Here is a 16969-nt window from a genome sequence, read left to right as displayed (position 1 = left end):
TTAAAAACTTAAAGGGATACGAATGGAATTTTCTCAAATCTCCACCTCTATTTTCTATTATGGAATTCTTCATTGGTTGTTGGTAAGAACTTTTACAAGCTTGAATTATTTTTTTTATATGAGCTTTGAATTTTTAAGATTATAGAATGTTAGGTGACATGTCTTTATCACAAAAGTCGACTCAATTGGGATTTTGCCCACGTCACGTCTCTCCATATCTTTGTGAGATCTCGTCTAAAAATAAAAAATAAAAAAATAGAGCAAACACCAAACCCAGTCATGTTAGAGCATGTCCAATGGACACTTAGCATGTCCAATGGACACTTGAAACATAGTTTTCAAGCGTCCAAAAGTTAACTTTATGAAAAATTTAGAGTGCTAGAGTTCTACAATGGATGAAAATGAACACTTGAAAACACACTTTCTTGATAATGACACTTGTTTTATAGGCTGTTGTTGTTGTGGAAAATGACACTTGAAATATGAAGTATGGATATAGTTGATGAATAGTGAAAAGAGATATTGGAAGAGAGAGGTGATGAAAATGAGATAGAGGTGATGAAAAGTAAGAGAGAGATTATAAAAAGTAAGAGAGAGATGATAGAAAGAAAGAGAGAGAAAATAGAGAAATGAGTTTGAAGTGTTGGAAAGTATGAAGTGTTGATGAATAATGTACATTGTGGGACCCACTCACCCAATTAAATTATGCCATCTAGGATAGAAGAGAAAAGAAGAGAGAGAATGGTTTCGAAGTACTTGATATTTATTTTAGCATTGGAGATGCTCTTAGCCTCTGTTGATTCCCACATTGAAGATGTAGTCATTAGGGTACCATATTTTTATTCCCTCATTAACTCTCCTTTTAACTCTCATTAACTTTACTTTCTATCATAGTAAGAGTAAGGGTGAATAATCTCCCTCCCATAACTCCCCTCATTTAACTCTAATTAACTCTTCAATTTTCACTTTAAACAGAGTGTCAGGTTTTAATCCCCACCCCCACTTATGAGCTTCCCATGGTCTTTTTATCACAAAAGGGGACTCAATTGGTACACTGGAAATCTGGAACCAAAAATAGTTTAATACTCATATTATGCTTTGGGACTGACTATTGAGATAATTATTGCACATTGTTAACAGTTTGTCCACACGTCACCGGTCACTCTCCATCTCTTTTTGGTGAGATAAGAGCAACTCCAGTGGTAAAAACTATATCAAGCACGTCAAAATCATTCTCTCTCTTCTACTCTCTCCTACGTGGCATAACTTAATTGGGTGAGTGGATCCCACAATATACACTATTCATCAACACTTCATACTTTTCAACACTTCATACTCATCTTCTTTATTTTCTCTCTCTTACTTTTTATCATCTTTTTTTTACTTTTCATCATCTCTCTTCCTTTTTATCACATCTCTCTTCCTTTTTATCATATCTTTCTTCCTTTTCATCATCTCTCTTCACTATTCATCAACTATATACATACTTCATATTTCAAGTGTCATTTTTAACAACAACCTATATTTCAAGTGTCATTATCAAGAAAGTGTGTTTTCAAGTGTTCATTTTATTCCATTGTAGAACTCCAGCACTCTAAATTTTCCATAAAGTTCACTTTTCAACACTTGAAAATGTGTTATCAAGTGTCCATTAGACATGCTCTAAGTTAAAAAAAAAACTCCCCAAAAAAAAAATGAATCTTAGAGCAAATCAGCAAACACCAAACTCAATCAAGTAGTACTCTCTGGCCATAATCGTAGTGGTTTAATTGCTCCTACTAATGGACTTTTTTGTTGGTTCAAAGCCCAATTTCTTTACCTTAATATTGGAGCAAACCCATATGGTATTACTGTGGAAATTATGCCCACTGCAAGTCTGCCTCCTCCCTGGAAGGCTGTAACCATTGCCATACGGTATTACTGTGGAAATAATGCCCATTGCAAGTCTGCCTCGTCCCTGGAAGGCTGTAACCATTGCCTTGTTAAATATCTCACATCGGTTTGATAAATCCAAACCATATGCTATATATGAAAACCCATGTTTCTATGACACATAGAAGCCACCATTAAGTGATATGCCCAAGAAGAACAAAGCTATGCGGGCTTAATGTAGTCACGAGAATCGGTAAACCCAAAGCCCTTGTGAATCTAAATCCTTTTGAAGGAGATGCTATCACCAGATTCACTAACTGCTTGCACCTGAAACATTGAACAAACAGTGTAGCAAACATGTTGCCTGTGTGGAGAGCAATCATGGTCAGCATTCTCATTAGTTAGGCAACCTTGCCTTTATTTGATGCGAGACCTTTCTGAAGTCAGAAGTTTGCCATGAAGGAATCCATGATAATCTGTAAAAATTAAGGAGTCAGAAACCATAGAGTAGAAAGCTTTAAGGGGGGGAAATTGAATGAGAGGTGATAAGAAACAACTTGATTTAAATGTCCTGCAACACAAGGAAGAACCAGCAGTCCAGATTCACCAAATGCACCACCAAGCTGCTCTCCGCCACTTCCACCAGTACTGGCAGGGTTTTCTACAGAGAACCATGTGAACACATCAAGCCTCAACAAAAGCAGCAAAAAAGAATTTCCTTTTCAAGCAAATAATATGCACATAAAAAAAATTGTCAATCCAAGTTTTTTTTGTTCTTCTTAATTATCAAAGAAAAGAACTATTGATTACAAAGCCTAAGTTGATAGAGATATTTTCAAAAAGTACTAATATCTAGAGGAACACACAGAACTTTCCCATTTTTATTTCTCAATTATGTTGATTCTCATAGAGTACTGGCAGTATGGTTCTTACAGGAAGAAACATTAATCCGAAAAATTAAGAAATTAATATGATGCTGCAACTTCCCCAAGTAGAAGTGCCTTCAGCATAGCTTCACTCGGTCCACTGCGATACGGAAATAAGTGTCCAGCACCTTTTAGCTCCTGATAACGTATCCATGGATGCCTTTTAGCAACATAGCGCTGCAGGATCAGAGGGACAAGTCTAAAATCTTCGTCACCCTGCCATACGTGAACCGAGCCTTCATTATTAGGAAAAGGGTTCTCGAGATCCATGGGATCATATTCTGGTTTCCCAAATCCAATCTTCAGGTCCCTATATATGGACTCAAAATTGCCTTGCTGCCTTATATATGCCTGCATAAGAGTTTTTGTAGAAAGTGTCAAATGTCCGAAATCTGGTATGGCTTAAAGAAGGGGACACAATCATAGATTATTTTTTTTGCAGTTGTGAGCAACAAACGAGAAAGAACCCTCACTAGTAGAATCAAGGGTTCACAAGATTTGCATGAATGATCAAATCTAGGCATAAACATAGAGACGCGGTTCGTGGTTCTTTTCTGCACACGCAGCCTCACAACAGAAAATTTTGAGGTACCTGGCGATTTTGAGGTACCTGGCGAGGGTTTTCTTTGGGAAATGTGGATATGATTTCTATATCTTGGCGAGAGAAAGCCCCTATATTTCCAGCTGTAATCGCAAACGGAGGAAACCATCTCTGAGTGTTCCACCAGTAAGTTAAGCATGGAGCATAGTAAGCAACACGAAGCGCCCAATGATCTTGTGGCAGCAATCCACTGAAGGCTCCTTTAGATAAGTTAGAAGGAAAGCCAGGCCACCAGTAATTTATGACAGGCGCGATTAGTGTTGCTCCTGCTAACCTGTAAGCATCTCAGGCATCCATCAAGAAACAAGTAAATTCAAAGAAAAGTAGAGATATATCAAGTGGTATACATTTTGAATACATCCGAAAATAAATTATGCTACAAATTTTCATGAACAATGATTTTCCATTCAGCTTCAACATTTTCCACAGCAAACAAGAAAAACTCAAGATTATCTCAAGATTTAAATTATTAAGTAGGATTCTGGTGATTCGTCTCTCCATACTTATTTCATTATCTGTGCTGGAGGTAGTAGAACACTATTTTATCTATGAGGGATATACTTGAGGCAGTCCCAAACAAGCTGGCCTCCCATTGAATAGCCAATCACATAAAATTTGGATCCAAGTCCTAATTGATCAGCCAACTCTTCAACATCCAATGCAAAACTCTTTGCAGTTCTCTTTGGATCCGGATCACTTTCCCCATACCCTGGTCTGTCGAAAGATACAACATATGCTCCTAATTCCTCAATTACTTCCTGACAAATGAAACATCCACCATGAACATAATAGACCAAGACTACTACAAAACAAACCAGAATAAACTTCAGAATTCAAAGAGATTCAAGACAGCTATTGATTTGAAAGTATAGAATTACGTACAGGAGATGTTCTTGATGCAATCGCTTCACCGTGCATACAATTATCAAGGCCGTGAATGTATATTATCTTATATTTAGCCATTTGTTTAGACACACCGTGCTCCTTGTAGGCCAAATGTCTTCCATCCCTAAGCTTTATTCTGGGTGCTGTAACGGGAGGACAACCAGGGGAGCCACAAGTACAGGGAGGGGGAGGGTGGGAGGCCTGATATGCCCATGCCAACAACCCAATCAACAAAATAGCGGTCAGTTCCTTTAGCATCCCTGAAAAATGCATATACTCATTAACAAGAATCAGCAAAACTGGAAGCCATTTGATCGGATTGAATATTAGAAACTGATTCCAAACTTGCTTATCAAATCTAGCCACAATTTCAGAATGAACCTACTTAGATAATCGATTTAGATAATTGATACAACTCTGTCCGATTTAGATAATCGATCTGTTCGATCCAGATTAAATCAAGTCTACACATAAGTTATATGTTCGAAACTCGAATCTAAACATAAAATTTTTGCCCGGTTTAAAACAAGATTCGAGTCTAAACATCAACATGTTATCCGAACCTTAACCCGGATTAGGTTATTGTTCGGTTTACTTATGTGGATTTAAACCAATTCAGGTTTGGTCAATTAAGAACGTCTGAAATCCAATCCGGATTATAGTCCAGACATGTAAATATTTCGTAAACATGCGTTGTTGTCACCTAAAACTGATTCGGAACCGATTTTTTTTTCACCCTGGTTTACGTGATATTACAGTTCCGGCGGACTGTAGTGTAGAGATGAGTGGTGCGTCAGATAGTGAATTCCAATATTCAAAGACCAAGGTGTGTGCCATGACAACCATATAAAAAGCTTTGCCACACAAAGGTCGTTTTCTTGTAAACAATAAATTAGTCTCCACCATTACATTGGCTCATAGGATGGCAGCCATAATTTTTCAATCAAGAATTCATGGTTGATACATCTCAAAATAGATCGACAATGAATTTATTTTAAAAAAACTTTCCACATCGATTTAGAATATATAATTTTTTTTTTCGAAATCTGTCAAGTATTTTCTTTTGAGAGATAAGTTATTTTAAAGTTTCGTTTAAGAAAAACAAAAGGGTCAAAAATGATGATGTCATGTTTGTAGAAAATGTGAGAGAAGAAATAGAGCGCTCATTAATTAATATTATTTAATTTTATTAAATGAAAAAAGGACATAATAAATAATTTAATGAGTTGTGTCTTTATTGATAATATTTTTAAAATGCTCCGGAACATATATTTCCAATTGTGTCTAATTGTCCCATATTTTTGGACATATTATGAGCTTTAATTTTTTAAGGTTATAGAATGTGAGATGACTTCTTTATCAATTATCACAGAAGTAGTATCAATTGGGATTGGAACTGAGAGTAATCCCAGTGGTAATTTTTTGTTGGAGACAACAAAATGAGTTGGAATACGTGTTTTATTGATGTGGTTGAAGAAAAAAAAAATGTATTGGCATAATGATGTAAATTTACTAACATGATTTTTCTATAATAGAGGTGAAATTCATTATTAATTTAAAGATAAAAATATGAGTGTGTGTGAGATGTGGGTCCCATTTTGAGCCAACATGGAAGCATTGCATGTTCCATGCCCTCATGTTGGCCAATTAAAAAGAGACCAACAAATAAAATAGGCCTTGTTGGAGTACAAAATTTTTTAATGGGCAAAAAAAAGTTACATTTTTGCCTCCCATGCCCAACAAAATGTACACCATTCCAATTGCTCTGAGATCTCACACATTGCTAACAATTTTTGCACACGTCACCCTTCATCACTGAGTGAGATGTCGTTTAACAACAAAGAAGACATCAAACACCAAACTCTGAGAGCAAGCACAATGAGTTATTTTTATTGGGCCAACAAAAATGTATGAGGTTTTATATTTTGTTGATGTGATTGTATTGGAAGACGTGTTTTGTTGATGTAGCTGTATTGAGAATTTATGCTATGGTGTAATTTTGTTGTGGATAACACAGAGACATGAAATATTGTTAACCTCCATGTTGGGTGAGAATAGATAACGTATAGGAATTTGTGTTTTACTGACGTGGTTTTATTGAGATACGTGTTTCACTGATTTGACTGGGAGACGTGTTTAACTTGACTTTTTGTATAATAAAGGTGAAACCCAATATTGTTTTTTGTTCACCCAACAAAAACCAACCATTGTAATTGCTCCAGGTTGTACTCTGTGGCTTGTGTTGCTTCCACGTTGAAGGTGTAGACTTGTAGTCAGTATCTTATGAGTGGGCCATAATCAATCATAGTTGTTTACTCCTACTAATGGGCTTTTTGTTGGTTGAAAGCCCAATTTGTTTACTCTGATAATGTAGCAAACCCATATGGACCTGAAAATTAGGCCCATTGAAGGTGGGCCTCCTCCCCTGGAACCATGCCTTGGTGGGCTTTGGAGTCCTTCCAAGATTGGGCCTACAAGTCCACTGATAAATGTTTTTGCAATTGAAATTCCAACTCTTGCTCCAGGAAATAGAATTAGAATATGTGGAGATGAGCCACTTCAAACTCTTGAACAGAATGACAAAACAAATTGACAATGCTTCCACAAGTACATTCACGTTGTTGTCAATTCTAGATGTTTTTTTTTGCAACATTTGGCAGATAAATTTGTAGTTGGGGAAGGGCAATGTGCATAAGAAGATCCAAAATCTGAAAAGCTTTGATTTGCAGAGAATGCTACAATCTTCCAGATTTTCCCTTCAAAACTGGTTGCTATAAACCAAGTCAACAACCATTAACAGGTACTGTCATTTGGGATTTAACCATTGTACAAGGAGACACCTGATAGATACAGGATCGATCGAGGATCACATGCAGATACAGATTATTAAAACGATCACCATTGCTCTTGTGAATCTAAATCCTTTTGAAGGAGATGCTATCACCAGATTCACTAACTACTTGCACCTGCAACACAGTACAAACAGTGTATATATGTTGCCTGTGGAGAGCAATCATGGTTGGCATTCTCATTAGTTAGGATACCTTGGCTTTATTTGATGCGAGACCTTTCTGAAGCCAGAAGTTGGCTATGAAGGAATCCATAATAATCTGCAAAAATTAAGGAGTCAGAAGCCACAGGGTAGAAAGTTTAAAAGGGGAACAAAAATGAATGAGCGGTGATAAGAAACAACTTGATTTAAATGTGCTGCAACGCAAGGAAGAACCAGCAGTCCAGATTCACCAAATGCACCGCCAAGCTGCTCCACAACTGCCACCAATACTGGCAGGGTTTTCTACAGAGAACCATGTGAACACATCAAGCCTCAACCATCACCTCAACAAAAGCAGCACAAAATAATTCCTTTGTCAACCAAATAACATCCACATTAAAAAAAAAATCTCAATCCAATCTTTTTTCTCAAATATATTCTTAATTATCTGTTGACATTTTGGGCCGGGGGTGAGCCCACATTACATGGGTCTAACATTGGTCTATTAGCATTGGATGGAAGCCCATTACTCAAAAGCCATGACTTAAGAGTCTAGGTCCATCCCAACACTTATAAACCCTTCACAACTCTTTTCATTTTCCAAAAGTTAATTTTGGCTTGGGTGTGTGCTCCAACATTATCAAAGGAAAGAACTATTGATTACAAAGCCTAAACTTACAGAAATATTTTTAAAAAGCACTAATATCTACAGGACCACACAAAACTTTCCCATTTTTATTTCTCTACTGTGTTGCCCTACCTCCCTCCGTTGATTCTCATTTTAAAAAACATTTTGATCAGTATAGTTCTTATAGGAAGAAACATCAATCCAAAAAGCTAAAAACTTGGGTTAATATGGATCCAGCAAAATGCAAGCACATCATATAGTTTACCATTTTCATCGGAGAAAATCCATGCATATATGGATAGCAGTATAGAAAAACAAATATTATTTTGAAGGGACAATACTACGTAACCTGGCTTGCCACAAGTATAAGGGCACTGGAATTTTCCTTCTTGGCAAACACTGATTGGCTGCCACCAGAAACAGCAGAGAGGCTCTGACTTGCAAGAATGTTAAAAGATAATAGCATGAGATGCAGAAGCCTGCAAAACAAACAGTCTTCTTGTCAACTACCAAAAACAAAGTCAATGATAACAGAAGGTCATGCATGAACTGAGTACTTCAAATTGGTCATGTAAGCTTTGTTCCACCCTCCGCATTGGTTCATGTTATTGTTATACAGTGAAAAATTCATCCAAAAAAACGTAATGCAGTGAAAAGAAATACTAAAGTCAGGTTGATGCATTCATTTTTTCTGCACAGTATCTTAATGCATTTATGTATAGTTTGCCAATTCTTTTCTTTTTCACTTTGTCCCTGCCCCGCTCCTCTGCAACATTATGTATCTTCCAGCGATCTAACTACTACCATGGGATCTTCGATTACTTGATCACATCAATCAAGGAAAGGAGGAAAAGAAGAAAATTGAAATCCATTCCAACCATCTATATAAGTTCTGCACAGCATCTTAATAAGGAGTATGATACATTTATGTATAGTTTGCCAATTGTTTTCTTTTTTCACTCTGTCCCTGCCCCGCTCCTCTGCAACATTATGTATCTTCCAGCGATCTAACTACTACCATGGGATCTTCGATTACTTGATCACATCAATCAGGGAAAGGAGGAAAAGAAGAAAAAATGAAATCCATTCCAACCATCTATATAGGTAGACCTCTAAGTCATCTACCCCCCTCCACCTTTGTCTCTCCCTCCTGTATGTAACATTATGTAATATATATCTTCCAATGATCTACAGAACATCACCTATTTTCTCTACGACCATGGGATCTTCAATATTCCTTAACTACAGTAATCTGGCGAAAGAAAGAAAAATAGAAAAATGAAAATCCATTCCATCCACGTGATTTATCTCCAAGTCATCTTGGTGTTTTCCATTCATTTGAGAAATATTCAAAGATAAATTAGGCAAAGAAAAAGATGTTAGATGACTGTGAGTTTAGGGTTTAATGGCCGCCAAGAGATGATTTGAAGGGATAAGAGAGAGAATGAAGGAGGCAAAAATATTTCTCAAAATATCGTTGTTGCCATTGAAAGGTTAGTGCATTCAGGGGAAACAACAAAAATCCATGAGGCATATATGAAGCTCAGCATTCAAATGTAAAGAGCATTAGACCAGAACACCAATATCAAAGGAATTATGCCTAGAAAACATACATTCCCATCAATATGGCTACAAGGAAAACTTCCGGCTTGACCAAAAGTAGCAGTGATCTTGACCTGCTAACTTGAATCCATGGAACCTGAAAAATGTAGCAACTCAAGAAAGTAATGAATGTCAAAAAACTAGGAGGGGGCGGGGGAAGGGAAGAAACAGGGAGAGGAGAGAGGGACCATATGGAGGTGAATGAAGGAGATGGTGTTAGTGAAATCAGAAGAAACCCTAGTAAGGTATTTTATAAATAGGAGGTAATGCATCATAAAGAGGTAAGAGTGAAAATCCCTAGCCACTACATTTCATTCGTATACACATATCTTACTGCTCAATTATAACTTAGGCATCAGAGGATCGACAGCCTCCCAATGGCCTTCGATCTCTGACGTCTTATTCGACGCAGGTCATTGGAGTGCATGAGAGTGGAAGGAAGTTGTCCAGTAGATGCCCGTACACACTTAATATTTAAGTTGCAAAAAAAGGAAGTTACCCAGCTATGGAACTTACCAAACTGAGAAGCATTGCATTAACTTTCGAAAAAAGCTTCCGGTTTTGATCAACAAAGTTTCCCAAGCCTGTAATGCACATTTATCAGAACTAAAGAAAGCAGTACCTTTGTTTAACTTAAGAAAGTATTTGAAACAGCCACCATCTAAGTAGCATCAAATAGATAAATTAATTAATGAAAGTCCCACTGGATATCAAACGGCATTTATTTATTTGCTGCAAAAAATCATAATGTAATATAAGCAAAAGTATAACGCAACTTTGCTCAACGTTAAGCCAGATCATTGTAGAAGACTTCAAACCAAAATATAGTGCTATTATATTCTCACCAATCTACTACTTCTAGAACATGCAATAGCCTCAGTCCATAATATTTGATTCCATCTGATGCTAAGAGGGCCAATAAATTTCTAATTAGCATAAAGGCTATGAGACATTCTACCTTTGAAGGACTCTCGGAAAACCTGTAATTTGAAAGGCACGTATTAGAACAAGAAAAAAGAAAATAAAACAAGCTGACGATGTGTATTACAGGATCAATAAAAATCATTTAATCTATGGTGCCAACAAAAAAAACACTTCAAGAGCCAGGTGAGTACACTGTGTAAAGTAAAAAGATGCAGGGAAACTTTATGTTTTTTCATTTTCAGGCCCTGGGAAGAAAATAAAACTGAGAATGCATCCTCATGCTTCTTGGCGGTTCACTGTAAACTGTTGGCCCAAATTTTAATAGGGTCAATCCTATCTGCAACAATGTGGGTGGTCACTGCAGTCTGCTTCCAATATGGTCAATCCTATGCGCAACAAGACGGATGGACCCAAATTTTATAATAACCACTCAAACTCAAAGAAGAGATCCAGAGAAGGAGGAGATCAGGGAAACGCAAGCTTAAACACCAGAATAATTGAGGACTGTGGTCTGAGTTTGATCTAGAGTTCATTAGGTATCTTCTACAGTTTCCCTCGTCAATGTTGAGTAAATTTTTGGCCAAGCTTCAACAAAGATGAGTACCCGAAAATGGGGATGCCCAACCAGCTGGAACTTATCTAAAGCTTCCTAGAAGCATGAAGTGTCCCAACTCCCAAGTTATCATTCTTTTGGAACTTATTATCAGATCAATTCATTGCGTGCTTTAAGCCCTAGCAAAATTAAAATATGTTGGTCATGTTACAATTTAATAGTCTCGAGCTTCATTACATGTAAAGAAACAATTTAGGAAGAAATAATAAAGAAGCAAGTATTCGCATTTGCCAATATTTTATAGAAGTATCTAAAAAAATTCTAATGTTATGAATCTGAAAAGTTACTTTGTCAAGGTGAAAGTCCACAGATTCTTAAATAGTTCTTTAGCTTTCATAATGATTCATTAAAAAGTACTTTTACTAAAGAAATTTTCACTCTCACTCTCAAGATATAAGTAGGAAATCGTTCTTAAGGAGTAAATATATTGAGAGAGAAAGAAAAAAAAAAAAAAAACAAATGGTGAAAAATATCAATTCTTGACATAGCAGAGATGGCCTAATTTCATTTAAAATGTTAAATCGAGAGAATGGAGATGGAGATATTACCTTCCCCACGATAAGAGGGATTAAAAGTGTGATGACCAGACTTCTAAATAGTTGTTCAGTTGGAAGAGATACACCAACTCCATAAGCGATAAATCTAGAAATCGAAAATGGAACCTGGAAACAAATGAATGTACTTGGACTAATTTTGATGATCAAGGCAAACTAGCCAAACACACCATGCACAGAAAACACCAAATGTGTAATATTTGTGTGTGCACTCTCACTCTGGTGGGGGAGAAAGAACAAAATTCAATCCTTCTGACAGATAAAACTCCATATTGCTTTCAGCATTTTCAATCTGCATGCAACTTTCAACAAAAAGCCACCTAATCATTTGGAATGCTTTTACAACAAAATTCAACCCTTCTGACTGATAAAACTCCATATTGATTTCAATTTTTTCAATCTGCATGCAAGTTTCAACAAAAAGCCACCTAATCATTTCGATTTTTTTTTTACAATAATCAAACATCATGATCCCACTACTGACTGAAGCCATCCACCCACCTCTCCTGCCCCCATACTTGATTGTCAGAACCTTTCACCAAATGCTATTCTCTCTGAGTACAAAACATACACAATCATATACCCAAAAATAGCATATAGAAAAATATTTTCACCAAATATGAGTAAATACACTCTGAACAGGTTGTTGGAGAAATTGGTGTATGTATATATCATCTAACAATAGCAATATGTTCTACAGAAAAGGAATTGTGAGTCGAAATGGTCAAAGGACAAACAGAAGCTGCAATTCCGGATTCGGTTTACTCATTCAGACACACTATAGAGCAAGTGAAGAAAGTATCAGAAAAGCGCTAATGTCGCAAAAATATATAGATCAACACTAAGAGGATGTAGCACGACCTTTTCATGTTTAAACAACAGAAAACTCTAACGTTTTTAAAACTGTGAATGCTATGAAATGGACTAGAAAAAGGGAATGCATAATCAGCTATGTCCGACTGACACTCACAAATAACATATAAGTTATACTACATAGATCTTTTAAAAATAACATAGTGTATCAAGAGACATAAGTACCATAACTTAAATTATCAATATTCACCACCATGTCACTGCAAAGAAAACAACTAGACACCAAGGATGGGATTTTGACAGAGAAACTTACAATCATAATTCCTAAAAGATTAGATATCACTGTCATTGCAAGAGCAAGTGCAGAATTTCCTCCAGCAAGCTGCATTCAAGAAACAAAATCAGCTTCTAAAGGAAAACACGAAAGATAACTGATACAAAAACCAATTCAATAAGCATACATTAGTAAGTGCCACTCCACTTGATAACGTAGTAGGCATACAACTAAATAGAGCCAGGCCTGCAAGAAACATACAATATTAATTTTCCGATCAAATAGAGAACAATCAATGATGCTTTCAATAATGCACCTATGTTGTATTTAAGAAAAAGAAAACACAGGTAACTAGTTTTGTGAAATTTGAAGGTGGTATCTAGGCTTAAGTTATGGCAAAAGACAATCAAAGAACTATTATTTGGCTCCAAGATATATGAAGGATTCTCAGCAGAAACCTAAAACAGTTTGTTCCTTGATATCTAGTTAAAGACCCTCGATATCTAGTCAATCTTTTATCTGTAATCCTAGCTTTATACCTCCCTCACAGGCTCACACGTTATTCATTTAAAGATATCTACTTACTGAAAAAAGTTTACTTAATGAAATATTTTAATCTGACAGTATCCATAGGATACATCAAGTGTATGATGGTGCCAGATAAAAGTTTCGACCGTTTCAAGTTTTTTTGCTTTACAACTTCGCAATATCTCGAGGGTTTGGTGGGCCATAGTTCTGCAAGAACCCTTACTGCCACCTCCACATGTGCATCAAAGACCAATAAATGCAACTACAAGGGAGAATGCTTGTTATATTAATATATTCCAGACAAAAAGAATGGTAAGAAGAACAATAGCACTAGGAGATGAGAAACTTACGAGTTGAATGTGAAATAAGGCCAAAGCACGATTGCATAAAATCAGTATGTGGAGCTGATTCCTAAATTTTATAGCGTAACGCAGAAGCATGAATTTGAGAAAGCAAGAAACACAGACATATTAATTATAAGAAATAATGCCCTTTTCTTGAAAACTTACAACTTGGCAGTGAAAAGTTCTTGATTCACAATTTGCAAAAATTCTAAGATAAATTTGGAGGAAGAATGTGTCAAACTAGAATATACATTTCAAACTCTCACTTGTATACAGTTCATTACTTTAAGTAGAGTGGATGGTATCCATAAAGGGCAAATAGATGTTTGTAGGTGTCTAACTTGCTAGTTTAGGCTCTGTACAAGTTTCACACCAAAATGAAGAATATTAATGTACATTGGTACTTGCAGAAACTTAGGTACATGATACAAACGCCATCATTAAACCTTAAAAAAATTTAAAACATTATCAAATTACCAAACTTAACACCCACCTACACAGGAATTTTTCTAAAGACCCGTGTTCAAATCAAACTAGAGAACTCAAAAACATTTTCAGGCAACTTTAGATGATCCTAGAAACAAAATAAACTTGTTTGCATGTTCAAGGACGCTTGACTAAGAAGAACCTGAGCTACAAAGACAACAATATTCATTCTTCAAAGTCCAAACTCAGTAACGCAATGGTTAAATTTAAAAACAGTAGAGCGTTTCCAGCCCTGTGACAATTAGCTAGAGCCTGTGGAAATCATTTTCATTCATTAAAAGCAATCACAATTTGCAATAAATTATTATTTAAATCCCATTTCCAAATTAATTTCATAAAATAAGATGAAGAAACTTGATCACAAACACGATAAAAAAAAGAAGTCAAATTGACAAACCTGTGACAAATTCTTGAGGCTGGAGACGAATTTGCAAAACTATCTTTGAAAAGAATGGCGTAAAAAATAGAATGGAGCACTGCAATAGAAGATATCAACAGATTACCAACATGGATGCTGGCATCAACAGAAAACAAATGCAAAGAATTGCTAAGATTCACTGAAAATAAACTACATAGTGAAAGAGGCTGACGTGCAGATGGCGAAACTACTTTTCCCTTTCAGATCCACTCTTAATGCTGCTCCTCTAACATTATATCATCTCTCCCAGAATCAGCCACAGTCTCTCCTCTTTTTTTAATTTTCTTTTCTTTTCCTACTCTTTTGCCATGAAGGTGCAAATCGAGCCCAGATGAAGAAAGTATATCTTGACCAAAATTGATTTGATTCAAAGTATCTGATAACCAAGAGTGTTGGTCTCTGTTTCTATTTTCCTAAGGTCCTATCTTTAGTTTCTGCTGCTACCCAAGCTGTTTTACACTTTTATTGCCTTTCCTTATGAAGTCTCATAGTCCTTATTGCTTGCTGTCCCTAACATAACATAGGTAAGGTTCAGAGTCATTAGAGGTTGTTCTTGCAATATTTCTTGTGCTTGGCCTTGCACCATCATTCTTCTTGTGTTTGGGGGAGTACACTTGCTGAAATTTTGGGTGTTTTAGATCGATCTCATGATTCTCTATCCCAAATTCACAGTATTCATATTCTAGACCTAGGATTGCTTTAAGAGAAGCCCATGCTCCACGAAAAAAAATACTAGAGGAAGAGAGACAAGAAAACAATATCAATAAGAATATTGAGGACATACAAGTCCAAAGATTACAACAGGCCACGCTTCCATGGCAGCACCAACATCTCCATTACGCAAAGTCAAACCTATTTTTAACATGAAGGAGAAAGAAAAATAAAATGAGAAGAAGATATCATGCATAATTAATGAAGAATGGAAGAGGCTCAATATCTAACCAGAGATTATAAATATCCCAAATGTGCCAAACTTTGAGAGATAGTATCGGTCAGCAAGGCAACCGAGGCTAGGATTTACAAATCCCAATACTACTCCACTAACAAGAGCTGCAATATAGTCACACAAATAAACCAAATAACAATTATCAGATAATAACCCCAACGGCATCGTAAAAACACAAACGACCTTATGGATGATTCTAATATGATTTTATCCAAAACAAAACGGACACAGTAAAGAAGAATTTAAAATCAAATAAATCTGATTAAACATCCAAACAACTTGACAACCATATCAACTCTCACTACTCTTTTTTGAAACTAAATGTAAAGGTCCAGTATCAATCTACTTCTTCTGGACAGCTTGTTTTAAGTTTTAATGATGTACCAACTACCAATAACAATTCCATTGAGCTCGCAAAATATGAAAATGAACCAAGTTTTAGAAGTAGAATTTCTATCAAAAGAATTACTTCCAAACAGGCTGATAAGTTAGATTACCTAACGGAAGAAAATTGTTTCCGGCAAAGTTGAACAGCCTTTCACCCCAATTCAAGTCCTTCGAGGGATTACGTTTACTTCCATGGCCATCATCTATCTGCAACACATCATGTAGCATCAATATTTAAGAAATATTTCAGCATAACTAAAGGGCATTACTACTCGAAATTGAGACTGCATATTATTGATATAATTTGAAACCTGATTGGGACGCTCATGGGCTTTGATGGTCGTTGAAATCGAGCGATTGCGACTGGAAGAGACAGAGCGGGTGAAGAGGAGCGTGCTATTCGGCGGCAAATGCCGATTCATGAAAGGAAACGATACCGGTTTGTTGATGTAGGAAGGAGAGAGAATCATGGCTTGGAGCGTTCCCGCCATTGAAGTAATCGAAGTATCGAACAGAGCAAGGCAAGGAAGAAAAAAAAAAAAAAAAAAAGTAAACCTGAACACACTACAGTATCTGGTGTGGTCTCATTTCTCAACTGTCGACGACGAAGTGTCGCTTAATCCTCAATTGGAATTCGGGTAAACCATAGCCTTCAGTTTCACCTAGGATTTCGTGTGAACCAATAGGAGTGTTTGTAATCTAATTTCTATTTATTTAAATTTAGATAATTAAATTCGAGAATAACCTCAAACAAATAAACGAACAAAATTTCTGTGTAGATAAAGTTTTGCCACCCCGATATGACATGTGTCTTTAAATATGTAATTTAAGACATTTTAAAAAAAAGTCAAATAAAACATCATTTTTGAAAATTTTGCCAACTAGATATTGAATTAATAAATTTTAGTTTTTAAAAAAATCTTCCAAGCATGATCAAAATCCAATAGCCCTAATTTCTTCCTCTATCCCCCGACATTTCACAAATGCTCGCGCTGCTTCCGCACCAGCGTCAGTCCTATTTGGCCGACCGCACCGTCAGCGAATCCGTCGTACTCGGTTTCTCTCCCACCGACACAACACCGACAATAGCCTTCCATTCTTCCACAGGGAAATGTAGTGTAGGGGTATATAACAAGATTATAGTAACATTATAACTGTTAATTGAATTCCCTGAAA

At 36.2% G+C, this 16969-nt stretch overlaps 1 protein-coding gene and 1 pseudogene across 3 annotated transcripts; both read right to left on the bottom strand.

Annotated features, from left to right (window-relative positions):
• Positions 1-2328: 2328 nt before the first annotated feature.
• Positions 2329-16463, bottom strand: LOC120005248 (probable sodium/metabolite cotransporter BASS4, chloroplastic). 3 transcript variants are annotated; one of them, XM_038854776.1, is made up of 15 exons: positions 16105-16462; positions 15904-16000; positions 15403-15510; positions 15245-15312; positions 14440-14518; positions 12872-12930; positions 12724-12792; positions 11592-11705; positions 10465-10486; positions 10023-10090; positions 9518-9603; positions 8254-8383; positions 7478-7579; positions 7329-7394; positions 6984-7250 (listed from the first exon to the last, which is right to left on the bottom strand). In XM_038854776.1, the coding sequence occupies exons 1-15, from the start codon at positions 16282-16284 to the stop codon at positions 7200-7202; spliced, it is 1299 nt and encodes a 432-aa protein (XP_038710704.1). In that variant the 5' UTR covers positions 16285-16462; the 3' UTR covers positions 6984-7199. The 3 variants fall into 3 exon arrangements, 2 of the variants coding, with proteins under 2 accessions (XP_038710704.1, XP_038710705.1); XM_038854777.1 differs by having other exon boundaries at positions 6984-7394; XR_005469759.1 differs by lacking the exons at positions 6984-7250; positions 7329-7394 and adding an exon at positions 2329-2348 and having other exon boundaries at positions 7478-8383; positions 16105-16463.
• LOC120005255 lies at positions 2732-4612 on the bottom strand (annotated as a pseudogene).
• Positions 16464-16969: the final 506 nt, after the last annotated feature.

The sequence above is a fragment of the Tripterygium wilfordii genome, chromosome 9, assembly GCF_013401445.1.
Source record: "Tripterygium wilfordii isolate XIE 37 chromosome 9, ASM1340144v1, whole genome shotgun sequence".
Classification (NCBI taxonomy): domain Eukaryota; kingdom Viridiplantae; phylum Streptophyta; class Magnoliopsida; order Celastrales; family Celastraceae; genus Tripterygium; species Tripterygium wilfordii.
This window is presented reverse-complemented; position numbering and strand designations above follow the sequence as displayed.

Bases quoted from the DNA above. Each gene is read 5' to 3' on its own strand.
- LOC120005248 (XM_038854776.1), bottom strand. From the start codon at position 16,284: ATGGCGGGAACGCTCCAAGCCATGATTCTCTCTCCTTCCTACATCAAC. The intron at 15,511-15,903 runs GTAATCTAACTT...ACTATATTGCAG, and splicing joins AAACAATTTTCTTCCGTTAG to CTCTTGTTAGTGGAGTAGTA. The intron at 7,251-7,328 runs GTATCCTAACTA...ACTGTGTTGCAG, and splicing joins TCGCATCAAATAAAGCCAAG to GTGCAAGTAGTTAGTGAATC.